General features: G+C 36.1%; 1 protein-coding gene across 6 annotated transcripts in view; it reads right to left on the reverse strand.

Annotated features, from left to right (window-relative positions):
- The window catches only part of HIPK3 (homeodomain interacting protein kinase 3), an 83,720-nt gene that overhangs the window by 53,742 nt on the left and 3,165 nt on the right, over positions 1–26,813 (reverse strand). For all 6 annotated transcript variants that reach the window (XM_020872461.2, XM_020872454.2, XM_070473200.1 and 3 more), the window contains exon 2: positions 2,861–3,956. In XM_020872461.2, coding sequence (XP_020728120.2) covers positions 2,861–3,956 — 1,096 coding nt within the window. The remainder of the gene's footprint in view (positions 1–2,860; positions 3,957–26,813) is intronic.

A 26,813-nucleotide genomic window follows, 5' to 3' on the forward strand; every position in this document is an offset into this window, starting at 1 on the left:
AGGCAGCATTTACTTCAACAAGCACTAATGCTAAAAATTAATGCTAAATTATTCAGTCAAGTAGCAAAGAATACAACCGCTATACAGGTTACTTTCCAGCCCACTTTCCTGTCTCTATGTTCTGAAATGACTCAGAACCACAGGCTAAAATTCTATATTTAAAAAAAGAAGAAAAAGATATTTATGACCTGAATGTTGCCACCACACCTCGTAAATACAGCCCCTTCTGCTGCTAAAACCTTTTATGCATCGAGGAGCCCTACGTGTGCTTGACAGAAACCATACTCAAGCAGCTGAATTTAGAACATGCTGACCTTGAGCAAATCAATGCCCTTAGCATGTACTTCTGGCTTATATCACTACAAGAGCTAGACAGCCTCACCATCTATAGCAGTCAACAATTTCTGGCCACCACCCTCTGTCTATTTTAAGATATCCCTACTATGTTTCTGTGCTGCACGGTTCAGAGAAACAGTAACACATGAACCTGTGTTTAAACACAAATCGTTTACTTTAGAACTAGGGCTACGTGTTTCCACTGTGATTAGTTCAAAAATATTTAATTTGGTAAGCTTCCATTTCCTGCTTTCGTTTTTCAAGTACAATATATTTTAAACAAAGAGTAAAAAAATCAAGTATGAGACACTTTTCCTTATTGCCTCATCAGGTTTATAAGTAAACTCAGTCAAACCAAGGTAGAATTGATAAAGTACACACAAATGCTGAAAAATAATGGTTACCTGCTATTTTTATGCTAAATTATACAAAACATTAAAACAGTACCTGATTAAGGACTACATTACATTTTCACCAATTTACCATATTTCCTAACTCTTTTAACCCTTGAACCCAATTGACAGAAACTCCATTTTTAAATTTTTGTTATCCACGCAACAGCAACCAAAATGCTAAATAATACTAGACTTTTTATAATTAAAAACTTTTTTTTTTTAACTCTAAACATAGAACTTATAAGTCCAGCACCTATATAGCTTCTGAAATTCAGGTAAATTATTTACTAGAAATTTATGTATAAAAACAAATTAGAAACTACTAGTTGTACTCAGCAATTATTCATACCTTATTTTTCCATTCCCCAAAGAGGCTATTTGTGCAAAAGCCTAATGCTAAAAACCAATATTATAAAATATTTAATATTTCAGACTGCTTTTTCAAGGATTTCTTTTACTCTCTTGAAACATTTAATAAACAGATCATCTCAAGTATAAAAATAAAGCTCTTTTTTTACTCTCATCTAAAAGAAAATATTTCAAATAAAGAAAACGAGTCAAGGTATTATACATAACTAAATCTGATAGGCCGAATAATGCAGGACCCAAATATAATGAAGTCATTTACTAACAAGTGAACTAAATATAGAGCCCAAGCAGCTGGAGCCTGGGGGTGTATATAATATGCTAGCTGACTGCTCAAAACTCATAAAAAGACAGAATCCACAGAACACAAGGAAAAGGGGAAACACTATTTCTCTCATGCTGTTAAATCAGATATTAAAGTAATTTTTCCAGAGAAAAATTAACTAAAAGTTAATCTTGTGTTACATTAAACTGGGGAAAAAAATTTGTTTTTGGTCAGGAGCACAGAGGGTCAAATAAATCCAATTATAGGAGATATCAATTAAGACTCATGACACTGCTACAACTACAATACCTTTTAAACCATCTAAAAGGTTTTAAGAACAGCACCTAGTACTCTCAGACTAAAAATTATAACATTAGGAATATAAGGTGTAATTTAGGCTATACGTCTAATTTCTAATATATATTTTAGTAAAGTTAATTATCAACCAAGTGACATAATGTGGGTTTCCTTCCTCCTGTTCTAACAATTTCCAACAATAAACTTCATGTTTTTGTCTATTTATGAACTTATTAATAATGGCCAATATTGTCAGATCTTTTATTTGCCCACTGTGTTGGGGTTTGTGGGGGCTCCAGAATACACCAAGACCATAAAACTCATTTAAGCTGAAATGAAAAGAATTTCTCAAAATTATAAGACTATGAATTTAAAAACATTTACAAACTTAAGATATTCTGAATCTTGGTCATGATTAGCTACCCTCAAGACCATTTATTGTGCTCCAGGCTAGCATTATATTAATCATGCCATTGCAGCCCATGAAAATTATTTTCTTCTTTAAATTCCACCCATAGCACGAACATCAAAATAGCATTACCTAAAACATATATGTAAAGAACATAACCAAACTTGTTATAAAAAAGCAGCTTGAACATTTGTGGTAGCCATGGAAGTGAGTTTAAATCTTAAAATTACTAATCAAAGTGACTTTCTATATTTTTAAAACTTTTCTAAATGTTCAGTTATATCAGATGTGTCTTTAAAAAGCTAGTTTTCTTAAGCACTGAAAAATGCCCAAGTAAGTGACTACTGCTCAGTCATGCCTGACTCTTTGCAACCCCATGGACTGTAGCCTACCAGGCTCCTCTGTCCACGGAATTCTCCAGGCAAGATTACTGGAGTGGGTTGCCATTTCCTTCTCCAAAAAAATGCCCAAAGAAATGTACAAAATTTACTCTAAACCCTTTCTCAATATTTAGACTTCCATTTAATCACCATTAACCACCTATCAATCCTTCAGGTCTTCCATTAACAATAAAAATAACCAGATGTCCCAAGTACAGAAATTTGCAGTAGAAATTTCTATTCTGCTTGAGCAGATTTTATGCCTAACTTTTTAAAGCCTCAAACCTAAACTGAACTTATCTTGATCTCTATGTATCCAAAGCAGTCTTTTTCACCACATACACACACAAAATTATTTCATTCAGGAAAAATTCAACACTTATCAAATAACCAAAAACTAATTATCACCTACCTGTAGTACCGAGATTGCAGATATGTTGAACAAACAGTCTTTGACACGTGACTGGCTGACCCAAAGTCTATTACTTTAACCCTGTATGGCTGTCGAACAGGATCCACCAACATAATATTCTCTGGTTTGAGGTCTGCGTGAATTAATCCAAGACTTTTCAATTTTTTCAGTGCAGTAGCCACTTGCTGAAGAATGGGTCGAATGACTTTTAGTGGCAGGGGACTGAACTTATTCTGTTTCAGAAAGTCATATAAGTTTTGTTCCAGCATCTCAAAGACTAAACAAGTATGGTTACGGTGCTGAAAGCATTCGTAAGCGCGTACAAAGTTATATTCATCAGCATTTTCAGTACTGAGCCTTGCTAATATGCTCACTTCTATCTGACCTTGACGTGCATAGGAAGGGTGGTTCTTCAAAATTTTGATTGCTACAATTTCATTTGTCCCTCTTTTCCAGCATTTGACTACCTGGCCAAAAGTGCCTCGACCAAGGAAATCAAGGACTTCGTAAGTATTTTTCATGGAGCACAAGACTTCATGTTGTACTAACTGATAGTCACCTTCTCCAGTGGTACAGTTCTGCTTGGTTCCTGTGGTGGCTGTCACAACTGCCACTGGGTTCCCCATGTTGGTTTGCAACATTGCAGGAAGTATGGACACCTCATCGACAATCTGCATTGCGCTGCTATGATTATCCAACTCCTCACTCTTGCGCTTCAACCCACATCGCTGGGGGCCTTCTAGGAAACTGAACCTGTGCCGCCACGCCCCAGTCTGCGGTGCCTCCACTTGAGCCTGCGGCGCCTCAGCGGCTATAACCTTTGTAGCACCCGCGGTGTTTTTTATAACAGCACTTGTCTGCAATGAAAGGTTGTGTCCCCGAGGTCTGTTAAATGGTGTCTTTGTCTGAAAAGCACTACCCTTCGTGGGAGGATGAGAATTTCCAACGTTTCTACCATTCACATAGGTCCGTGGATAGTTTCTTTCCTGGAATACACAACTGCTTGGCTCTACTTTGAGTTTCTTCACACTACAAAAGGCACTTGACTGGGTTTGATAAATATACGGTGGGTAGACCAAGACTTGTGAGGCCATACCTACAAAAACAAACCAACAAACAGAAAAGGATCACATTAGCTGCAAAAGTTCAATTTTTTAACTCTCGCCAAGAAAACTTTTAACAAATCAAGTCCATAATTTATAAAAACAGTTAAGTTCCAAGAAGATTTTCTTCACCTTGGAGAAGATAAACATTTTCACTGTCTCCATTTTATTCAATTAGTGTTTCAGATATTTTGTGCACTGCATGAAAGGTTGGGACTAAATAGTTGAGAACCTTCAATCAATCAATATTTATTAACAAGCCACAATGGCTAAGATATGCCCAAGGAACTGTACCAACTATTTTCCCTCCGCAAGAAAATGTACAGATCCTTAAGCTGTACACATCTGGCAAAAGTAAGCATTCTATTACCAATATATCATTTATGAACCAATGATCAAACCAGAAAATATTTATTACACAAATGTTGTCATATTCCTTAAACTTAAAGCTCAAGAACTACCTTGGGGAAAAAAATCAATTGTAAAAATAAGTATGTGAGTCATTTTCATGATGTTCTCTTTGAAGTCCTTTTCACATCATCCCTGAACACGTGTTAACAGTAAATTCCTTTACATTCAAATCAAAGTGATACAGTGGTTGTCCTTTTTCTTCTTTTGGTCCAGTCCTCAGCAGTTAAACAGTGAAACCAGTGAGTCCTAACCACTGGACCACCAGGGAATTCTCCTAATACAATACTTTCCTGATGAAACCTTTCCTAGAACACATACACTCACCACTCATGCTCCAGGCATGGTATGACATGACTGACATTAGGTTATAATAGTCACTGTATAAAACAGTCTTTTTCTCACTAGATCTAAAACGAAGTACTCAGAATATAAAGTTGGTTTTTAATAAATGTTGTTTGGGATTTGATTTCAAAATATTTCCATTCTTCTAAAAAATGGGACTCTCCTGGTGGTCCAGTGGTTAAGACTCCTTGCTCCCAATGCAGGGGATGTGGGGTTGGCTCCTGGTTGGGGAACTAGATCCCGTATGCGGCAACTAAGACCCAGCACAGTCAAATAAATAAATAAAATAACCAACAGATTGCCATTACAATATGTAATATATGCAATACTTAAAATAATAACAGCTACCACCTACTATGCAACAGTTTGACAAATGCTTTATTTGCAGTATTTTATGTACTCCAAGTTTGCTGTTAAGAAAATTAAAGCTCAATGCATGCATGCTAAGTTGCTTCAGTCATGTCCAACTCTCTGCGACCCTACAGACTGTAGCCCACCAAGCTCTTCTGTCCATGGGATCCTCCAGGCAAAAATCCTGGAGTGGGTTGCCATGCCCTCCTCCAGGGGATCCTCCCAACACAGGGATCGAACCTGCATGTTTTATGTCTCCTGCATCGGCAGGCGGGTTCTTTACCACTATCACTACCTGGGAAGCCCAAAGGGACTAGTTAGTTGATTCAAGGTCATATACCTAAGATGAAGTAAAATGAACAGGAAGATACACTGCCCCTTCAGGTAAAAGGCATAAATTTATGCCTCTTTCAACTTCCTAAACAATTCTTGTTACTAACTACCGCTTTCCTAAGTTGACCTGGCTTTGGTAAGAAATCAGCTGCAAAAACTTATTACCTAAGTTATTATTATTATCTAAACCTTTTTATCCATTTTCTTAAAATCTTGTTGGCATCTATTCTATGCTGTTACTCGGGAGTTTTTCAAACTCCACCAATTTATCATCTTTTTAATGATGCAAAGCCACATCAATAACTCCTTCTAAACATATCCAGCTTGCTTAACACTGTGAAGCTCCCCAACCTCATCTTCAATAACTTAACATGACCATTCTTATTTCAAATCCTTTCTGTAACCCACAATCACAGATATACACAGAACGACAGTCAATAAACAAAATTCCTAAAATAGTGATTGTAAATATACTAATAGATCTAAAGAAAAGCATGAACAAACAGGAGAGACATGAAAATAATTCTTAAAATGGAACTAGTGAGCCTGGTTAATCCCATGGACAGAGGAGCCTGGTAGGCTACAGTTCATTGGGTCACAAAGACTCTGACATGACTGAAGTGATTTAGCACACACACATGCATGTTCTCTGATCAAGACTCAGACAATTCAGATACGGTACACGGTACTCACGGAGCACTCTGTGCAAAGAGATCCAGCACGGGAAACAACCAAAACATCCACGCAAAAGGCACGAGTTAGGTATGCTCTGATACACAGACCAACCAGAATCTTTTTGAAAAAGAATGAAAACAACCTATATAACCCGCTACAACCTGATTCCCAATATTGTAATATGAAAAAGGAAAAATTTAGGAAAATGTGTACTTTACGATAGATATTACCATTATGCTTAATTAAAGGGGGAATTCTATATCTACATTTCACACATATATTAGTATTTGTACATACATAAATAAGTTGTAGGCTGCTTTGCCTTAGAGAATAGTAAGACTACTGGGGGCAATGAGAAAGATTTACTTTATATGCTCTTTTAACCACCTTATTTTTTACTTTGTACATGTATTAACTGTTCAAAAAAGTTTTTTAATCATCTGGAAACCTAATAAAACATATACATAAAAAATTTCAACATGAAATAATATACTTGGGATATGCTTCAAAATAATAAAGAGAAAGTGGATGGGGATATAGATAAAATGAGATTAGCCATAAATTATCGTAAGAGTTTGATTTTAAGTAAAAAGGGGTTCTTCATACTATCCTGTCTCCTTTTGAATGCTTACATTTTTCCTTAATACCAAGTTCAGTAAAAATATTTTTAAAATTCCGGAAAGATTCTTGTTCAGTAAGTCTGCAATGAGGTTCAAGTATCTATATGTGTACAAGTTCCCAAGGCCATTTAGATTCACACTAACATCTGAGACTCAAAGATCTAGTCTGTATAAAACCCTAGGCAAATTCAAGTCTGACCAATTCAGGACCCTCAAGTCTGAAACATCCGGTTGAAGTTCTAAATAATAAAAGGTATACCCTCCTAGGCCAATTCATGCCATGTTAAACCAAGGTGTTACACGGACAACTTTATGCCGTAAGAGTGGTGTCATCTGCATATCTGAGGTTATTGATAGTTCTCCCAGCAATCTTGATTCCAGCTCGTGCTTCATCCAGCCCAGCGTTTCTCATGATGTACTCTGCATATAAGTTAAATAAGCAGGGTGACAATATACAGCCTTGACATACTCCTTTTCCTATTTGGAACCAGTCTGTTGTTCCATGTCCGGTTCTAACTGTTGCTTCTTGACCTGCACACAGATTTCTCAGGATGCAGGTCAAGTGGTCTGGTATTCCCATCTCTTTAAGAATTTTCCAGAGTTTGTTGCGATCCACACAGTCAAAGGCTTTGGCATAGTCAATAAAGAAGTAGTAGATGTTTTTCTTGAACTCTCTTGCTTTTTCTATGATCCAACTGGATGTTGGCAATTTGATCTATGGTTTCTCTGGCTTCTCTAAATGAAGCTTGAACATCTGGAAGTTCACGGTTCACGTACTGTTGAAGTCTGGCTTGGAGAAGTTTGAGCATTACTTTGCTAATGTGTGAGATGAGCAAAGCCAAGAAGAACCAAAGAGCCTCTTGAAGAAAGTGAAAGAGGAGAGTGAAAAAGTTGGCTTAAGGCTCAACATTCAGAAAACTAAGATCATGGCATCCAGTCCCATCACTTCATGGCAAACAGATGAGGAAACTATGGAAACAGTGACAGACTTTATTTTTGGGGGCTCCAAAATCACTGCAGATGGTTACAGCAGCCATGAAATTAAAAGATGCTTGCTCCTTGGAAGAAAAGTTATGACCAACCAAGACAGCATATTAAAAAGCAGAGACATTACTTTGCCAACAAAGGTCTGTAGTCAAAGTTGTCATTTTTCCAGTAGTCATCTATGGATGTGAGAAGTGGACTATAAAAAAGTTGAGCGCCAAAGAATTGATGCTTTTGAACTATGGTGTTGGAGAAGACTCTTGAGAATCCCTTGGACTGCAAGGAGATCAAACTAGTCAATCCTAAAAGAAATCAGTCCTGAATACTCATTGGAAGGACTGATGATGAAGCTAAAACTCCAATACTTTGGCCACCTGATGTGAAGAACTGACTCACTGGAAAAGACCCTGACGCTGGGAAAGATTGAAGGCAGGAGGAGAAGGGGACGACAGAGGATGAGATGGTTGGATGGCATCACCGACTCGATGGACATGAGTTTGAGCAAGCTCCGGGAGCTGGTGATGGACAGGGAAGAAGGGAAGCCTGGCGTGCTGCAGTCCATGGGGTCGCAAAGAGCTGGACATGACTGAGCGACTAAACTGAACTGAACATGGACAATAGCTGAAAGCCAGATAATTTACCTGGAGATATTAAAGAAACTAATGCAATTTCTGAATCCAGCTGTCACTACTTTTCCTTTTCCAACATGCCAAGCCAGAAGGCAAACAATCAGCTTAATCCAAGGGCCAACTAAAGAAAGTTTAGAAAAAGTAATTACCTCTCACCAACCACTGTGCTCTGGGGTACCAATCTCAAAAAGAATTTTAGAAAATTCTTTCTAAAACACAAGGTAGAAATGTCATATAATTTACACAGCACATAAGAAAAGGGGGGGAGGGGGTAACGCTGGAGATAGCTGTTATAATAGACCACAAGAAAGGAACTCTAAATTACTAATCAAACTGGCTACTGTAACTACTTGCCACAGGTATTAAGTCTTTCCCTTCTCCCACCCACCATCACATTAACTCATAACCTGAGGAGTCTCTTATCCTTGGTGTTCATGGATTTTACTGAGTATAGTCGTTACTCCCAGAAGCTGCTTAAGTTCCAAACAATGATTTAGTTCACTACTACATATTTCCTATTATTTGTCATTGCAATACATACTGTTACACCTCTGCAGCTGTATTTCATAACTCTGTCATCTGTTCTTACCATCTAACTAAGAAATGAAGTTTTGAAATACTACCCATTTGAAAGCTAAAGCTACCTGTACTGTCACTCTGAGGACAGTCAAGGCCCCTGGTAGAGCAACCATTAAGTTTCCATTCCTCAGGTTTAACAATCTCAGGTACTTTAACAGGCCTTATTTTCCCACTCCTCTAAAAAAAATTTTAAGACTCATCTGATATCTATCTAAATTCTTCACATCCTTTTACAATTACCGAAACAGCAATGTAACCAATGTTGATAACCAAACCACCACTAACCATAAAGAGATGGTTTCTTTTTTCTTATAATAATACATTATAATATAAAAATAACATTCTTATACAATATCGGACCTTCTGAAAAGGGAGGGAGGGAGCAGAGATAGAAACGCTCTGACTATTTTGCATGCTCATGCCACTTCAGTCGAGTCTGACTCTTCACAACTCAATGGACTGTACCCGCCAGGCTCCCCAGTCCAGGGGACTCTCCAGGCAAGAACACCGGAGTGGGCTGCCATGTCCTCCTCCAGGGGATCTTCCCGACCCAGGGATCAAATGCGCGTCTCCTGAGCCTCCTGCATTGCAGGTGGATTTTTACCCACTGAGCCAATATGAAAATTCTGCCAAACTTAAACATGGTACTATGTAATCAGGTTCTTATTTAAAATATTCTGTGATACCAAAAATATATTTAATAAAAATAATAATGCCTCACATTCTCCTTAATCAACTTTCTTCGATGTGTTCAAACTTCATTTTTTAATATTTATTTCCTTAAACTGTGGTAAAATATACATACATAACATAAAATTTACCATTTTTAAGTGTACAGCTCAGTGGCATTAAAGTTATTCCCACTATTGTGCAACCATCACCATTGTCCATATCCAGAACTTTTTTCCCTCTTCTGAACTAAAATTCTACCCATTAAACAACTGTCCACTGTCCCCTCTCACTAGCCCCTGGCAACCAGCATTCTATACTCCGCATCTACAATTCTGACTACCTTAAGTACCTCATATAAGATTAGTTATACATTTATCCTTTTATGACTGGCTTATTCCACTTAGCATAATGTCCTCGAGGTTAATCCACATTGCATCATGTGTCAGAATTTTCTTTTTAAAGCTAAGTAAGATCCCACTGAATGTTTATGCCATATTTTTATCCATTCAGTCATCTAAAGATACATGGGTTGCTTCTACCTTTCAACTACTGTGAATAATGCTGCTGTGAACACAGATGTACAAACATCTCTGCAAGACTTTGTTATCAAAGTCTTATACTACTTCTGCATTCTTCACAAAGTCTAGCACAGAGTTAAACAAAGACTCAAGCTGTTCTACAGTTTCAAATATTTTCACTTATTTTTTATATGATATTGCAAACACTAGTTTTATCACAACTCTAATTTTTGTATAAATGACTTCATAAGGTCTGACAGATCAAAGGAGACAGAAGTCTTCAAGGTAACAATACCATCTCTAATCTAGTTTCATGTAAATAATAAATTGTTCCAGTTTGGTTTATCCACAGATTTAAAGATTTTGTTTTCATAAATATACTTTAAAAGGGTTTACATTTTTTTTCCATTTTTAAAATATTTTCAGGTACATGAATATTTGGGGGCATAAAGAATATTAAGACATCAATAAAGTTTCATTCAGAATCATTTTTATGATATTTGTAACTGGACACCATGCAATCAATATCAGAACTTCATTTCCATTTCAACTGAGAATTTGCCATCATTTTATTGAGGGATAAAAAGACATTCTTCTTAAGAGCTTTAAAGCTGAAGGACAAGAAGAATGCTAAAAACAAGTATCACACTACTTGACTTAGAGTGACTGAAAAAAATTAACTAAAAAAAAAAAGTTATTAACTGCACAACCATTTATTATTGTAATGCCACTTTAATCATTGTATCTTGGATTAGCTCATAAATATAACTTTAAAATTAATATTAGTTTACTGTATAGATTTTCTAAAACATCACCCCTTGAAATAATTATGATGATACCACAAATGAAAACCTTTTCCAAACACTGTATTATGTGGGTGGAAGTTTGAATTCTTGTTATCTGACCTAATTGTCAACCTATATTTCAAATGATAAATGAGTTAATAATCTATGAGAGTTTTTTAATGTCTAAAAAACTCACATAGATTCATTAATTCACATATATCCAGAGAAAAATACGGCCCCAAAAGATACACACACCCCAGTGTTCATTGCAGCACTGTTTACAATGGCCAAGACACGGAAACAAGCTAAATATCCATTTACAGGAATGGATAGAGAAGACGTGGTGTACATATATGCACCCACATATATACACACACACAATGGAATACTACTCAGTCATTAAAAAGAATGAAATAAGGCCATTTGTAGCAACACAGATGGACAGATGGATCCAGAGAGTGTCATACTGAGTGAATAAGTCATACAGAGAAGGAAAAACATCACATCTCATCCCTTATATGTGGAATCTAAGAAGAAATGATACAAATGAACTTACTTACAAGACAGAAAGAGACTCACAGAAAACTAACTCATGGTTGCCAGGGGGAAGGGGTAGTTAAGGACTCTGGGAAGGTCTGTACACACTGCTACATTTAAAGTGGATAACCAACAAAAACCTATTGTTTAGCATGGAACTCTGCTCAATGTTATGTGCCAGCCTGGATGGGAAGGGAGTCTGGGGGAGAATGGATACATGACTGTGTATGGCTGAGATCCTTCACTGTTCACCTGAAACTATCATAACATTGTTAATTGGCTATACCCCAATACAAAATATTTTTGGTGCTTTAAAAAAATAAAAAATAAGAAGGTAAAAGCACTAATCAAAAAAACAAACCAAAAAAACAGGCAAAATAATGTTCACAGCTGCACAGGAACAAAATTTGAAGCAACCTAATTGTCAGAAAAGGAATGAATACAGTTGTTTTGACTTTTTCATACAACACACAACTGTGGCTTATAGCATAATCATCATATAGTTCTGTCCTGCAAAAAGAAAACAATTATAAGGTTGACACTAATTAAGATATTATCACAATTTCAAAGATGTTAAAACATGAGGAAAATTGTGCATGTTAGAATTAAAGACATGCAACAAAGTGAATTAATGTAAATTACACATATCAACATGGTTAAATCTCAGAACAATGTAAAACAAGAAACATGTTACAGAAGAACATGTATTATTTATTAAAAGTCAATAGCAATAAATCTATATTTTTTTAGATACATTAAGTATGTGGCAAAAGTATAAAATCATGCACAGAAATTATAAACATGCCAAGAAGAAAGGGAAAAGGATAGACTTCAACCACAGGAACTATTTTGTACCCAGGGTGGCAGCTGCAAAGGAACTGGTTCTTTTACTCTCTATACTTTCATAGCCTAAATTTACATTAATTTTTAAATATAGAAGGAAAAAAATATACCAGAGAAGAGGATATCCTCTTTAATTTTAAGAGCTAGAAAACATATAACCATTTTAGATATATTTTATTAGCTTATTCAGTCAGCCATACATTATTTCATCCCATTCTTTCCATTTTTAAATTTTTCTTTCAATTCAAACCAAGTAAAAATATTTAGGAGGAGGAAGATTTAGCAATGAAGCATGTTTTTTCATCAATGAGCTCCTTCTAGGAAAAGGCAAACACATGTATACATATAACTACATTTCTAATGAGGGCAGTAACAAGGATATATGGTACACACAGGTAGCAAAAAAAGGGGGATGATTAACATATGCCTGAAAGAACACAGGATTCACTAAGAAGTTAACCTGAGCTAAATTTTGAAGGATGATGGAAAGAAGTCTGCTACTTAGGAAGGATATTCCAATAGCACAAACCAATAGCACGTATAAGAAAAGAGACTAATGAAAAACATGACACATTGGCCTTGTGTGGCTAGAACAGGGGCCCACAAATTACAGTTAGCCAAATTCAACCCGACTATTTTTGTATGGCCCACAAGCTAAGAATGTCTTTTATATTTTTAAAGGTTTAAAAAAAAGGAAGAAATGCACGCAACAGGGATCATATGCCACTTACAAAGCCTAAAATATTTCCCATCAAGCCCTTTAAGAAAATTTGCCAGCCTCTGCTCTAGAACATACTTACTGCCAGGGGCAGCTGGAGAAAAAGATTCTCTTGAGAAGAAAAAAGACAACTTTAAAAAGAAAGATCAAAAAGAACTTCATCTTCCAAACTAAGAAGCTATGGGCGATGAGGTGTCTCTGAAATGTTTTAAATAGGAAATCAATATAATCATATTTGCGGGGTTTTTTTTACCTTATTTGTATTTTAGAAAGATAACTCAGGAAAATTTGTGAACAATAAACTGGAAAGAGACAACAATGGAAATAACAGTTGAAAGACTACCCTAATAATCCAGGTAATAGCTGATCAGACTCTGAGCAACGGCAGAAATAATGGAATGAGAGAGTACTGATTACCAACAGTGATAGGTAACTAGGCGATAGAGCCACAAAACTTGGTGAGGAATGAAGGAAGGAAATGTCACAATCATGCTTCTGACTTGAAAAAATGATAACCAAATGTGAACAAAAAAATTCTTTTAAAGGAGAAATGAGAGAGGAAAAATTGAACTCAATTTTAGATATGCTGAGTTTGAGGTACCTTGTGACTGAGCCCTATTAAAATGCAGATTCTTACAAAAAGGCCTGCATTCATTTGAGGAGTTTACTTAGGAAGATATCCCATGGGGCGCAAGTAAGTGACATGGGATAATTAGTCAGGAAAGAGGGAAAAGCAATAAATGTAAAGGAATGATGGAATTATAAGTTAAACTACTTGGCAACAACCATAATTGACTCAAACAAGAATTATCAATGGGTGCAAAAACTAGTGGGTAAGAAAAAGAATGAATATATGAATAACTGAATCACTTTGCTGTATACCTTAAACTAACACAATGTTGTAAATCAACTATACTCCAATAAATTTTTTTTTTAATGGTGAAAGTTTCGAGAATAATAGGATATTATTGTTGGGAGACAATTCACCATGGATCTCTCATGCTTCTCCGTGTCTTGCAAGCAGAGACACTGAATGCCTTTGTTTTAGAGTCTCTTCTCAAGGATATCTGTATACTGAACAGCCTTGGAAGGTAGAGATAGCGTCTTCCTGAGCAAAGGGCAGGTTACTTCATGCCCAGGATAACAAAGATAATGACTCCCTCTTGGGCGCATGTCAGGCAGGTTCACTGCCCCTTACAAAAGATTTGAGTTTTCCAAACCTGGGCTGCCGCTCCTGCAGTGCAACTCTTCTGCGTGAGGTACCTGGCCCTGTTTGCATCACCCTGTGGGAACTGAGACGGGAAAACAGAGGAAATACTGACCGCTGACTACTCCTGCTGCTCAGTAAGAAATGAAGTCCTTTATCTTTTACCTCAGAGTCTGTCTTCTGCAGCAGCCATTTGTAATCTGTTAGTTTGCAAGATCTTTCATAGTTCTTGACAATTACACATTTTCAAAGTACATTCCCACAAGATACATAGTAATCAAAAAAAAGAAATGGGCACATGTCACATTAACCAGGTGATCAATGTTAAAATCTCTAGCAATGGGATATATTGCTATCACGTGACTCCTGGTATGCTTATTGAAAGGAATATATTTCACTGTGCTGCTTCTGAGCAAAAGAAAACAAACATCCGAGTTGACGGCCATTCTATAAAACAGCTAGCAGTATTCTCCACAATGTCAGTATCAGGAAACAACACAAAGACAGAGAAACCTTCCAGATTACAGAAAACAGAGACACAAAACAAAACAGCCTTTGCTTTTATGGAAGAGAAATCAGGGGCATATGGACATCAAGTCTGCAACGTACTCTCAAAAAGTTCAGGAAAGAAAACACAGATATAGAGAGGAAAAGGTAAATGCAAATGGGGTAAAAGTGTTAACATTTGAAGCATCCAGGTGAAAAATACATAGGAATTCTTTGTACTATTCTTGCAAATTTTCTATAGGTCTGAATTTTTGTCAAGTGACAATGTTTTTCTTGCACAAGGCTGCTCTTCAAGCGTTACTCATTTGAGAATGAACTGCTGAATATCTTAGGTATGGCCTAGATCACCTAAATCTAGAACTGTCAGGCACAGAGCAAGTCCCTGGGATCATGTGCCCCCATTAATAAAAAAGTTTTCATAAGCAGTGACAGAAGATCTTTTCCTTAAAATATATTAATTCACACTTGCTTTTGAAGCTTTGGGTCATTATGTAATTTCTTCAATAAATAGAGTCTAAAACTAGTATTTCACTATGTGGTCCAATAAACTGACAATAAAAGAGTCTTTTTATTCTTGAAAGACAGACAACCTTAGTACTAGTCTAAACAAGGTTCTACAACAGGAATTAGAAAATGAAACTATATGACTAGCAATATTTAGTCAATAAAAAGTAGTATCTAGTCACGCTTTCATTTTTCAATTACTTTGGTTAAAGTACATATTTATAAAAAAACAAAACAGCAAGTCTTCTTAGAAATAAAACACAGGGTATGCCAGAAAGTTAAGTTTTTAGTGTGAATAGTAAGTTTAAGTCTTCACTGGCCATTTTTAATATCTATATTATTAAACAGGTCACTGTATCAATTATTATATCCAGGAAATTACTGGCACTAAAATATTTCATGTAAGAAACCGCATATGCATGAACCACTTCAAACTGTAAAGCTTCATAAAATAAACCTGCTGTCTCTGGTACCTACAAAACATTTATTTGAAAACACTAAAGTCTTGGGTATTTTCCAGCAGTATTGCGAACAAAGCATCTAGGGAATGTGTTGACTATAACACAAATCAGCATGTTAAATACAAGCTTCATCTGACTTAGCAAAACATTCCAGCTTTTGGAACAGAAAGTGATCCGCTGGACATTTTAAAGCTGCTAGAATTCACCCTGCCAATACAAGTCTTTAGAAAGGCTAGAAGAGAGTTAATGAAAAACAGTATTTAAGAACTACATTTTCTAAAGCATCTAATTCTCTAGATTTTTTTGAAGCTATGTAAAAATCAAAACTCAGAAATGGAAATATTGACAGAAAAGTTGACTAAAAATGAAAAGTTCCTCTGAAGCACTCTTTTTATTGAAATAAACTTTAAGATTCATAATTCAAATCTAGTTTATAAAACAAGTACAAAAGAAACTTTCCTTAAATTCATCACACAGTATCTACCAATGCCAGTACCTACCAATGGATTATTAGAAAAATTAAACAGCCTTACATCTTTAGGTTATGAATAACTCCCTTCTAGAAAGCCAAATGAATTGTCTTCTACTTTGTAGGAAAGTCTGTCCCAAAAGAATCACTACAAAACTTTTCTTAATAAAACGAAAATCCATGTAACCAACTGTTAAAGCATGAATATCTCCTAACCTAAAGCACCTCTGAAACAATTCAGAGGAAGCTGAATCATAGATTAATAATTTGATCAAATATCTACTGCTGATCAAGCAATATAAAGAAAAAAAATGCTGCCGACAAGATTTTTATAAGAGATAAGAGTTCAAAGTTCTAAATGAACATTTATAGAATTAAAGGTCAAGTTCTACAAAAATTTTCTAAATTATGGGCTATGTTAAATAAACAATTTGAAGATTCTCCTTCTATACAGTGTTCTTCATTCATAACTAAGAGTACTACCACTCAAGAGTTATACATACTACAAGAGTTGAAAGTCTAAAAACTAGTGTGAAGTGAGAACAGTAGCTGCCCACCACCACGCACACACTAATAACAGCTTTGCATTTCTAAGAGCTGAAGAGACAAATATTTACAGTTGCATAAGCTTGATTTCAGTACTTCTAGTTTTGAAAAATCTTTATGAAAGACATTTTAGGGCTTGAAAAAATAAACTGGAACAAAAAAGTCAATTCCTTGTTCTTTCCAAATTATGTTAAGACCCTGTATGTTCCTTATGTGACCTACACTGCTAAATTCATAGTTTTTTTTCTCCCTACAATTATGTTCTCTCTCTTCATAGCTGGTTGCCAGATATGCCATTTTATCAAAAGTCCTTTTTGAGATATTTAGTGAAGTAACTTCAAAAACCTTTCTAAGTAAAGAAACTTTACTTTCAAATTTCAAATGTCATATACATCTTGTGAAGATGATCTTTCACAACGGCATCAGGAAATCCTGCGCTTCTGGAATCTCTATGGTATCAAGTGAGAAACAATAGAAGGAACAAAAATGAGACTATATTAAGAAAAACAAAGATCTCACTCTTATTCTCATGACAAATTTGAGGAAGAGGACAGGGCAGAAATTTAAAATGGATATCCTTAAGAAAGCCAGAAAAAAACTAAAGAACAAAGCAATTCATAAAGCCCTAAAGAGGAAAAACAATCTAGCTTCTCAAAAGTACTTAGAGGACTGCTGAATTCTTAGAAACTATTAAAACTGCTTCTGTTTGGCTCCAACTACCTCTAGCCATTAACTTCTTAAAGGGACACATTGTTGGGTTGTATGTAATAAGCTATGAACTAAAACTGCAGATTTATATCCATTTAGCAAGGGTCACATAAACATTTATTTCTTCCACATCAAGCTCACAGAAACTTTGAAAAAAATCTGTTATATCAGTATAAAAGCCACACTGTCATATAGGATACCATACAATTATATGTATCAGAATTATAATGATAAGAAAAACTCAAAGAGTTTTCTTAACAACACCAACGCATGAAAAGATAAAAACATGATTAAGAAAGTTTAATTCAAAGAAACAGACTCACAAATGTAACAGACTTGTGGTTGTTAACAGGGCAGGGGCAATGAATTGAGAGTGGGGACTGCAGTGCAAACTATTATACATAGAATTGGTAAACAGAAAGGTCCTCCTATATACCACAGGGTATACAGTATATTCAGTATATATATTCAATATAATAAATCATAATGGAAAATATGAAAAAATGATATACATATGCATATATATAAACAAATCATTTTGCTATACATCAGAAATTAACACAACACTGTTAATCAACTATACTTCAATAAAATAAATTTTTTAAAAAAGAAAGTAATTCAGAATGAAGTTGCCTGTAATATCTTACACATTTTTTCCTAAATAATTAATTTTATTTATTTGTTTTGGCTGTGCTGAAGCGAGCAGGGGCTACTCTCCTTTGCACTGGGCAGGCTTATTTGCAGTGCCTTTTGTTGTGGAGTGCAGGCTTGAGGAAAGCTGGCTTCCACGGCTGCAGCACGTGGGCTCAAAAGTCACGTTTCCCAAGCTCCAGAGCACAGGCTCAACAGTTGTGGCCAAGGGGCTGAGCTGCTCTGCTGCATGTGGGATCTTCCTGGATCAGGGATCAAACTTGAGCCTCCTGTACTGGCGCACGGATTCTTTACCACTGAGCCACCAGGAAAGTCCCTCATTTTTAAGTTCAAAATTAAGGCTAGCTACTGATTCCACGGCATAAAACAAAAACACACTGAATCATTTGAAAATGGCCACAAAGTAGTTACAGCTTACTGATGAGAAATCTATCCTCCAGATAATAACTAAAAAGTTCTTATTGGCCAAAACTGACCTCATGCCATTTTCCAGGCAATTGAGTAAGAGGCTAGATAGAATCTCAGATGTAAAACTAATGATTACATATTAACTATACATGATGAATATGCCAAAATGGTCATATTACAACATTATGACTTAAATGTTATTTCTTCATAGAAGCCTTGCAAATTCAGAGTAAAAATTATCACTAAGCCTTATCGTTACTTGAAATCAGATGGCTAGAATGAGTGGACTAATCTGTGAAATTTAACATTTTGCACAAAAACATTTCCTTCAGTCATTCTAATGTATGTTTTATGACATGCTTATAATACATGTATAACCTGATGTCAGTTTGTTCTCTTACAAGATATCTTTACTCTTATTTTAAACAGCAGCATAATATTCTACCACATATGCATATCATAAGTTGCTAGACTGCTTTTTTCCTAGTTTTTTCACATTTATAAAGTTGTAAAGTAATATTTTCATATAGTCTTTATACATACTTTAATTTCTTAATATGGATCTCCAAAAAGGAGACTTGATGAAAACTGAAAGATTTTGTTTTGCAAAGCACAGTTGTGGCTGTTTGTCTTGTTTTTAGTATTATTTTTTTAATGCACTCATCAGAAAAAAAAATAGTTTAAGACTTAAAGTTTCAAACATTAAAACCACAATAGAAAATGAATAAGAATACCAAAAAGGAAATGCAGAAAAAGGAACAAATTTGGAAGTAAGATTATCAATTCAGCTACCTGCACAGGAAAAATAGGGAGTTCAGGAGACAGTTCAGAAGATGAGCTAGAAGCAGCTCAGAACTGAAGAGTGACTGGATTCAGTCACCTGGAGGAATACACAAACCATGAATAAAAGAATACTGGAGAGCCTAGTGGGAGTAACCTCACTAGGGAGGCCCGGGCAGAGAGCTGCACTGTCAAGTAGAGGCTACAGTACACACGAAGAAATGTGGAAGAACAGAGTGGGAAGACAGGTCCACAGACCTGCGGAGGCACAACTAAAAGATGCCTGTTTTAAGGCTGAAGAAAAGGGGTCGAGATAAAAAGGGAAACTGAAGTTACTGGATAGGTTCAAGATGCTGACAAACATTTTAGGATTAAATCCACAAAAGAGAATAGGAAGCAGTCTTGGAGGAAAAGAGGTATTTCTTTTCTTGAGAGAGTAGTGGAAACACAAAATGGGTAATGGGAGAAGTTATACTCAGAAGAAAAGGGTTGGAAATCTGGAGGAAGTTGGTATCAGTTGACCTCTATACCTAAGAAACAGACTCATTTGCCAGAATTAAGGTGAGGGGAAAAGTAGTGTTTTGAGAAGTCAAATGGGTCTTTGATACATTCACAATTGCTTGGTCAGGTACCAATCAAGCTACTCAATAAAGTATGCCAGTATTTGAATACTTCTATGATTTATGACTACTTTTATTGGAGAAGGAAATGGCAACCCATTCCAGTACTGTTGCCTGGAAAAATCCCATGGAAGGAGGAGCCTGGTAGGCTACAGTCCATGGGGTTGCAAAGAGTCAGAGATGATCGAGCGACTTCACCATCACACTATCAGTGATAATTATATTTGATTCCCCAATGTCAAGCAGGCACTTGAGGAGATATAAAAACCTTTGAGACATGGTCTCTGACCAAACAAAGAACAGTTTAGATACGATTTTATACTTTTTTAATGTAACCTTTGCCCTACAATGGAATATATTGTTATTTTATAAAACTAGGTTATCAGTCAGTCAGTTCAGTCGCTCAGTCATGTCCAACTCTGTGACCCCATGAATTGCAGCACGCCAGGCCTCCCTGTCCATCACCAACTCCCAGAGTTTTCTCAAACTCATGTCCATTGAGTCGGTGATGCCATCTAGCCATCTCATCCTCTGTTGTCCCCTTCTCCTCCTGCCCCCAATCCCTCCCAGCATCAGAGTCTTTTCCAATGAGTCAACTCTTCGCATGAGGTGGCCAAAATATTGGAGTTTCAGCCTCAGCATCAGTCCTTCCAATGAACATCCAGGACTGATCTCCTTTAGGATGGACTGGTTGGATCTCCTTGCAGTCCAAGGGACTCTCAAGAATCTTCTCCAACACCACAGTTCAAAAGCCATCAATTTTTCAGCACTCAGCTTTCTTCACAGTCCAACTCTCACATTCATACCTGACCACTGGAAAAACCATAGCCTTGACTAGACAGACCTTTGTTGGAAAAGGAATGTCTCTGCTTTTTAATATGCTATCTAGGTTGGTCATAACTTTCCTTCCAAGGAGTAAGCGTCTTTTAATATCACTGCTGCAGTCACCATCTGCAGTGATTTTGGAGCCCCATAAAATAAAGTCTGACACTGTTTCCACTGTTGCCCCATCTATTTGCCATGAAGTGATGGGACCGGATGCCATGATCTTTGTTTTCTGAATTTTGAGCCTTAAGCCAACTTTTTCACTCTCCTCTTTCACTTTCATCAAGAGGCTCTTTAGTTCTTCACTTTCTGCCATAAGGGTGGTATCATCTGCATATCTGAGGTTACTGATATTTCTCCTGGCACTCTTCATTCCAACTTGTGCTTCCTCCAGCCCAGTGTTTCTCATGATGTACTCTGCATATAAGTTAAATAAGCAGGGTGACAATAGACAGCCTTGGTGTACTCCTTTTCCTATTTGGAACCAGTCTGTTGTTTCATGTCCAATTGAGGTATTTCATTTTCCTCCAATCAAATTAATAGGAAACAATTTCAAGCTAGATATACATTCAGATATGAGATATTTTAAAAGTGATTTTGCAAATTTCAAAGCAGCCACTAGAAACACTTCCAGCACTGTCACACTAGGCTTAGGGCAACTGACAAGGCAAGCATTCCAACTATTTTCTACTCAAAAGCTATTAGGAAACCAATTATGTTATAGCCCCTAACACTCTGAGTAGGTTTCCATGCAGAATATAATTTTAGGGAATTCCCTGGTGGTTCAGGGGTTAGGACTCCCAACTTTCACTGCTGGGGCCTGGGTTCAATCCCTGATTGGGGAACTAAGATCCTGCAAGATGTACAGTGTGGCCAAAAAGGAAAATAATTCCATTTTAAATACACATGTATAAAATATCAAAATGTTACCAAACTGTCAAAGTTCATTAAGAATGTATCATACACAACTGTAATAGGAGAAACACAACACTTGCCTTTTCCATGACTGTTTTAAGGACCTCAACATAAGACAGACTTGATTTACACAAATTAAGTACACAAATAATATCCCTTCTGAAGAGTGGTTTCAAAATGAGTTATAGCCAGAAATTTCAATATTTTTTAAAAGTACCTTAAAATGAAATTCTATCTATACCCAGTTTTCACCTGTTTTCTTCCCACAGATGGCATAAGAATGAGATTTGGAGAGCCCTATGGAGAAGGCAATGGCAACCCACTCCAGTACTCTTGCCTGGAAAATCCCATGGACGGAGGAGCCTGGTAGGCTGCAGTCCACGGGGTCGCTAAGAGTCGGGCACGACTGAGCAACTTCACTTTCACTTTTCACTTTCATGCATTGGAGAAGGAAAATGGCAACCCACTCCACTGTTCTTGTCTGGAGAATCCCAGGGACGGCGGAGCCTGGTGGGCTGCCGTCTATGGGGTCTCACAGAGTCCGACACAACTGAAACGACAGCAGCAGCATCAACTCCAAACTGAGAAAGTAATAATATAATTAGAAGAGGCAATCCTATAATAACTTTCTCAGGTAATACAAGAACTGGGCAAGTCCAGAAGGAAACACTAGAAAATAAGCGAATGAGATTAACCGTATTTGAGAAATGACCCTCTCCTTCATTTAAATTAACATATGTATATCTCCATAAGGCAATAAAGGCAATTACACTACTGAGTCACTTCCCTGGTGGCTCAATGATAAACAATCCACCTGCCAAGGCAGGAGATGCAGGTTTAATACCTAGGGTGGGAAGATTCCCTGGATAAGGAAATGAAAACCCACTCCTGTATTCTTGCCTGGAAAATCCATGGACAGAGAAACCTGGTAGGCTACACTTCAGGGGTCACAAAATAGTTGGACACGACTTAGTGACTAAATAACACAACACATCTCTATTAGGCAGCATAAGGCTATTACACTACTAAATTGGCTAGACTTGATGGAAAGATTATCACAAAAATAAAATTCATAGAATCTACTTCCTCAGAGATCATCATGTCTTACTCTTCATCCATAGACAGTAATTTGCAGTTAATGGGCACTCAAACGTACTAGATAACTTTCATATACTTATTTATCTTTGTTTTACCTATCATAATAAAATTTCATTTATTTGCGGTCAGAGTCAATGATCCAGCTACAAAAAAATATTTAAAGCTACTAACCAGATTAAAAACCCAATACTTTTGAACCCAATACTACTCTTATCTACTTAAAATACAAAACTATAACTAATATACTATAGAGATACCTGTACTATCGCACTGAAACTGGCCCAGAACATGCTTTGCTTTGAGAACGGAGTGAAACACAGCATCAGAGCTACAGGCTATCTAGCACATAACCTCTAATTTTCATTGTGGTTTTATGTCACTGAACCCTATTTAATCTCATTAAAAGTTACAATAAGTTACAGATTTAAAGTCCTCAGAAGTATTATACTCTTAAAAAAAAATGCCTCTAGAAAGTCGGGTTCAATTTTCAATGTTATCAGTCCATCTAACTTATTAACTATGTAAGACTGAGCATTATTTATCTAAAGTAGTATAGTTTACCAGACCTACAAGACTCTTGATGTATTATTAAACAGGTAACACACAGTCAATATATACAGTAATGAAATTTTTACGCCTTTAAAATAATTGCTTTATAGGGGAGGAAACATTTTCTAAACAAGTTATTTTCTGCAAAGTTTACCTTCTGTTTTTCAAAAACTATAACACATTTTAATTTATGAACAATATGCAACAAAGCAGGAAGTTGAAGAGTTTGAAGTTAATATAAATTTTTTTTTAGTAAATCAAATACTTTTTAAAATTTCTAAAATGAATTGACTGGTCAAATAAAGCCAAGCTTTATATTTTCTATCAAATCCTAAAGACAATTTTCTTGGTAATCCATATGTAATCAAATATAATTTATAATAAATGATTACAAAATTTTAAAGGAGGGAGAGAGTGACTCAGTCTGTTGATTTGATTATTTCAATATCTACCAAACTTCAAACAATTTTTTTCCCAATTAGGAAAGGTACTCCAGCATTAATAATTACACGAGAAAGAACTAAATCTGACCACCCTGGCAATCCCTTATTTTCACCGTGACCAAAGAGTTATACTGAATAACCAGTTTTTCACAATTTAGATCCTCCCTTCCCTAGTGGCTCAGACAGTAAAGAGACTGCCTGCATTGCGGGAGACCCAGGTTCGAGTCCCTCTGGAGAAGGAAATGGCAACCCACTCCAGTATTCTTGCCTGGAAAATCCAATGGATGGAGGAGACTGGCAGAGTACAGTTCATGACGTCACAGAATCAGGCACGACTGAGCGACTTCACTTAGATCAAGGAAAAGGTACAGTTCAGAGAAGCCAAGTACTATTTTTCCCTATTCCACAAACCTCTACTTCTTTTAGGTGTAACCACCTTTTCATTTAAAAAAGAAAAAAAGACAAAGCAAGAAAGAAAATGCAACACCAAGAAGTATCTGGAAGTCTAATCTTTAAAAGAGATGTTCCTCTTAGAATGTAAAAATGAACTGTGTGACAAAGAAGCCTATGTTTTGAAAAACCTAGATTCGCGTATTAAGTGCACTTCAGTTTTATTTTTAAGGATCTCCAAAAACTAAAAATATTATTCCCATAAATCAAACTCATCATAATGGCAATATGTTCTGTTCTCGTCACACCTCTAATTTCAAGATAGGCCTGTAACATGTTCTTTTTTTTTAAATTGTATAAAAAGTTTATCTTCCCTAAATTATACTTAAAGGAAAATAAACTGGGGTCTGGGGAGGACTTAAAAGCTGGTCTAGGATGATAAACACATTATTTCACAAGAATGATCACTCAGCAGGTGCCAATGAGATACCATAATCTTTCCCCCAAGCTACCACAATATTTCATTGACTTTACAACTAAGAGAACTCTGGTTTCTAGAAACTTGAACATTTAAAACAGATTTCTTAAGTCTCCCAAATCCAATGAAACCCACGCCTCACCATCACCCGCACCACAGCCCAGCTTTCTCTAAAGCATCTGCTCTATCTTCCCTTCCACTCGGTCTCCCTCAGGAGTGAAAAATGCTCACTCAGAAAATTAGGCAAATTGTTTGGATCAAAATAAAATACACTTAAGGTAAAAAAGATATTATCTTGGTTTGTTTCATTGTAAAGACTTTTGCATTAGAAAAAGACAGCTTTCAAAGAAAAAAAAGACAGCTTTCTTGCCATTAACTACTAAATATGAAAGACAAAGTAAATCAGCTTAATGTCTTAACTGTCCACAAACTATAAATGCCACCCTAAAAATACAGTATTTCCAATACTCATCCAGTTCTTTCAATGTCCACAGGAGCGGTGAGAGCAGACGCTCTAACGCCCGAGCATTCAGGGGCATGCTTCAGGATCCAGACAACATGTTGCCTTTGTGTAGTGACACATGGCCCAAGTTGCAACTGTGGAGAACAGCCTGATCCACTAAATTGGTCAAGGTCTAATTCAACAAATATTTGGGTAAAATGTGTAACATACATCCTCCAAATACCTGTTCTGTCTTGACAGTGATTAAGACTTCAAAAAAAAGGGACAGCTGTGACAAAACTACAGAAGCAGCACACTAATATTAAACAGCTCCTCCCCAAATCACTCTTAACTATACCAATCCAACTAAAAAGGAGTGGACTTTGGCTAACCCTAAAATCCTCCACTAATTTAAAACTTCTATTCCAAATTTATAGCCCTATATTCAATTTATATTGTATGGTTTAATGTATTAGACTATATATATATATATATGCGTGTGTGTATGTATATAAATTTTTTAAGCAGCTGAATCCAGAATCAGAAAGGACATTTCAAATAACTTATTTAGACTTACATTCATATTACACAGAAAAGGTTAGACCCACCACAAAGCTTTCAGCAAGTGGAAGGGAAGGGGGGCCAAGGGAGCAGGGAGGGGCTCTTTTAAAATAAAATACACTGATAGGTTCCTTGATTTTTACAAAGTTCTAGGGTTTGTCATCAAAAGTAACTTCCAAGTTAAACATATCACACTGGGAGTCTCAATTTCAGACTTTAGGAAACTAGGACAGCTGCAAACACAGAAATTTCACATGAAGATTTCTTTTGGTACCAACAATATAATCATGCAGCAAATCATCTTATGTCCTTTAATAGTTAAGAAGCAAGAATAATTCTGGACAGATACTTTAAATGTGGGAAAATTCAAAGGTCCTTAAAACACCCTTAAATCTAAATAATGCCATGATATTTTCATCTCCAAATTCAAACATAAGTAAAGTCACAATGGAAACTATATTTTTCTAAAGACTTTGAATTAACTAACCACCAATAATGCAATTCTAATCTACCATATCATCATACTAAGAAAATTAACTTTGAAAGTTACCAGAATATATCATTCTAACATTCAAATGGAAATTAACACTCAAACAAGTATTCCGTTCAATGGATGTGACACAGGATTGGGAAACAGCATTTTAGCACTCTGAAATTTACATTTTCTTCATCTGCCCTTCCATAGAGATGCCCTCAATGTTGATATATCAAATATTTAAAACAAAGCTCAATGAAAAAGTTCACTTGACAGCTGCTGCTATTTTAAGTTGCAAGGGAAAAAAAGGGGGTGGGGCTTTCAATAATCGGCATTCAACAAATACTTATGTGCCCTGCCTTACTAGCTACAGAAACCCACCTCTGTAATTTGCACCTTGTTTTATGATACCCATGACAGAACATCCAAAAAATTAAAATAGTATGATCTGAAGCTTCTTTTCAAGCATGTTTACAAGAGGAATTATTCCATAAAAATCATCCACTTTTATGTGACTCTAAAACTCCATGCCCAGAAGCCAATGACTGGTTTATAATCAAGATAATGACAAGTTCAATGGAAAAGGTATTAGGACAATAAACTAAGACTGGCTCACCAGGTTATGATCTGCTTGCCTAATATGTATGTTTAGCTACTATAGTCAGCAGAGTCCAAATATAAATCTGAAACATTTAATGGCTGGCTCTGTTCTAGAGTTCAAGCTCATTTTATCTTTCTAAAACATAGTTTTAAGCTAAGGCTCTCCACAAAAATTTTTTAAATGTAGTCCCTAGAGTATAAAAATTAAGGAACAAA

This window comes from Odocoileus virginianus, chromosome 10 (assembly GCF_023699985.2).
Source record: "Odocoileus virginianus isolate 20LAN1187 ecotype Illinois chromosome 10, Ovbor_1.2, whole genome shotgun sequence".
NCBI classification, from domain to species: domain Eukaryota; kingdom Metazoa; phylum Chordata; class Mammalia; order Artiodactyla; family Cervidae; genus Odocoileus; species Odocoileus virginianus.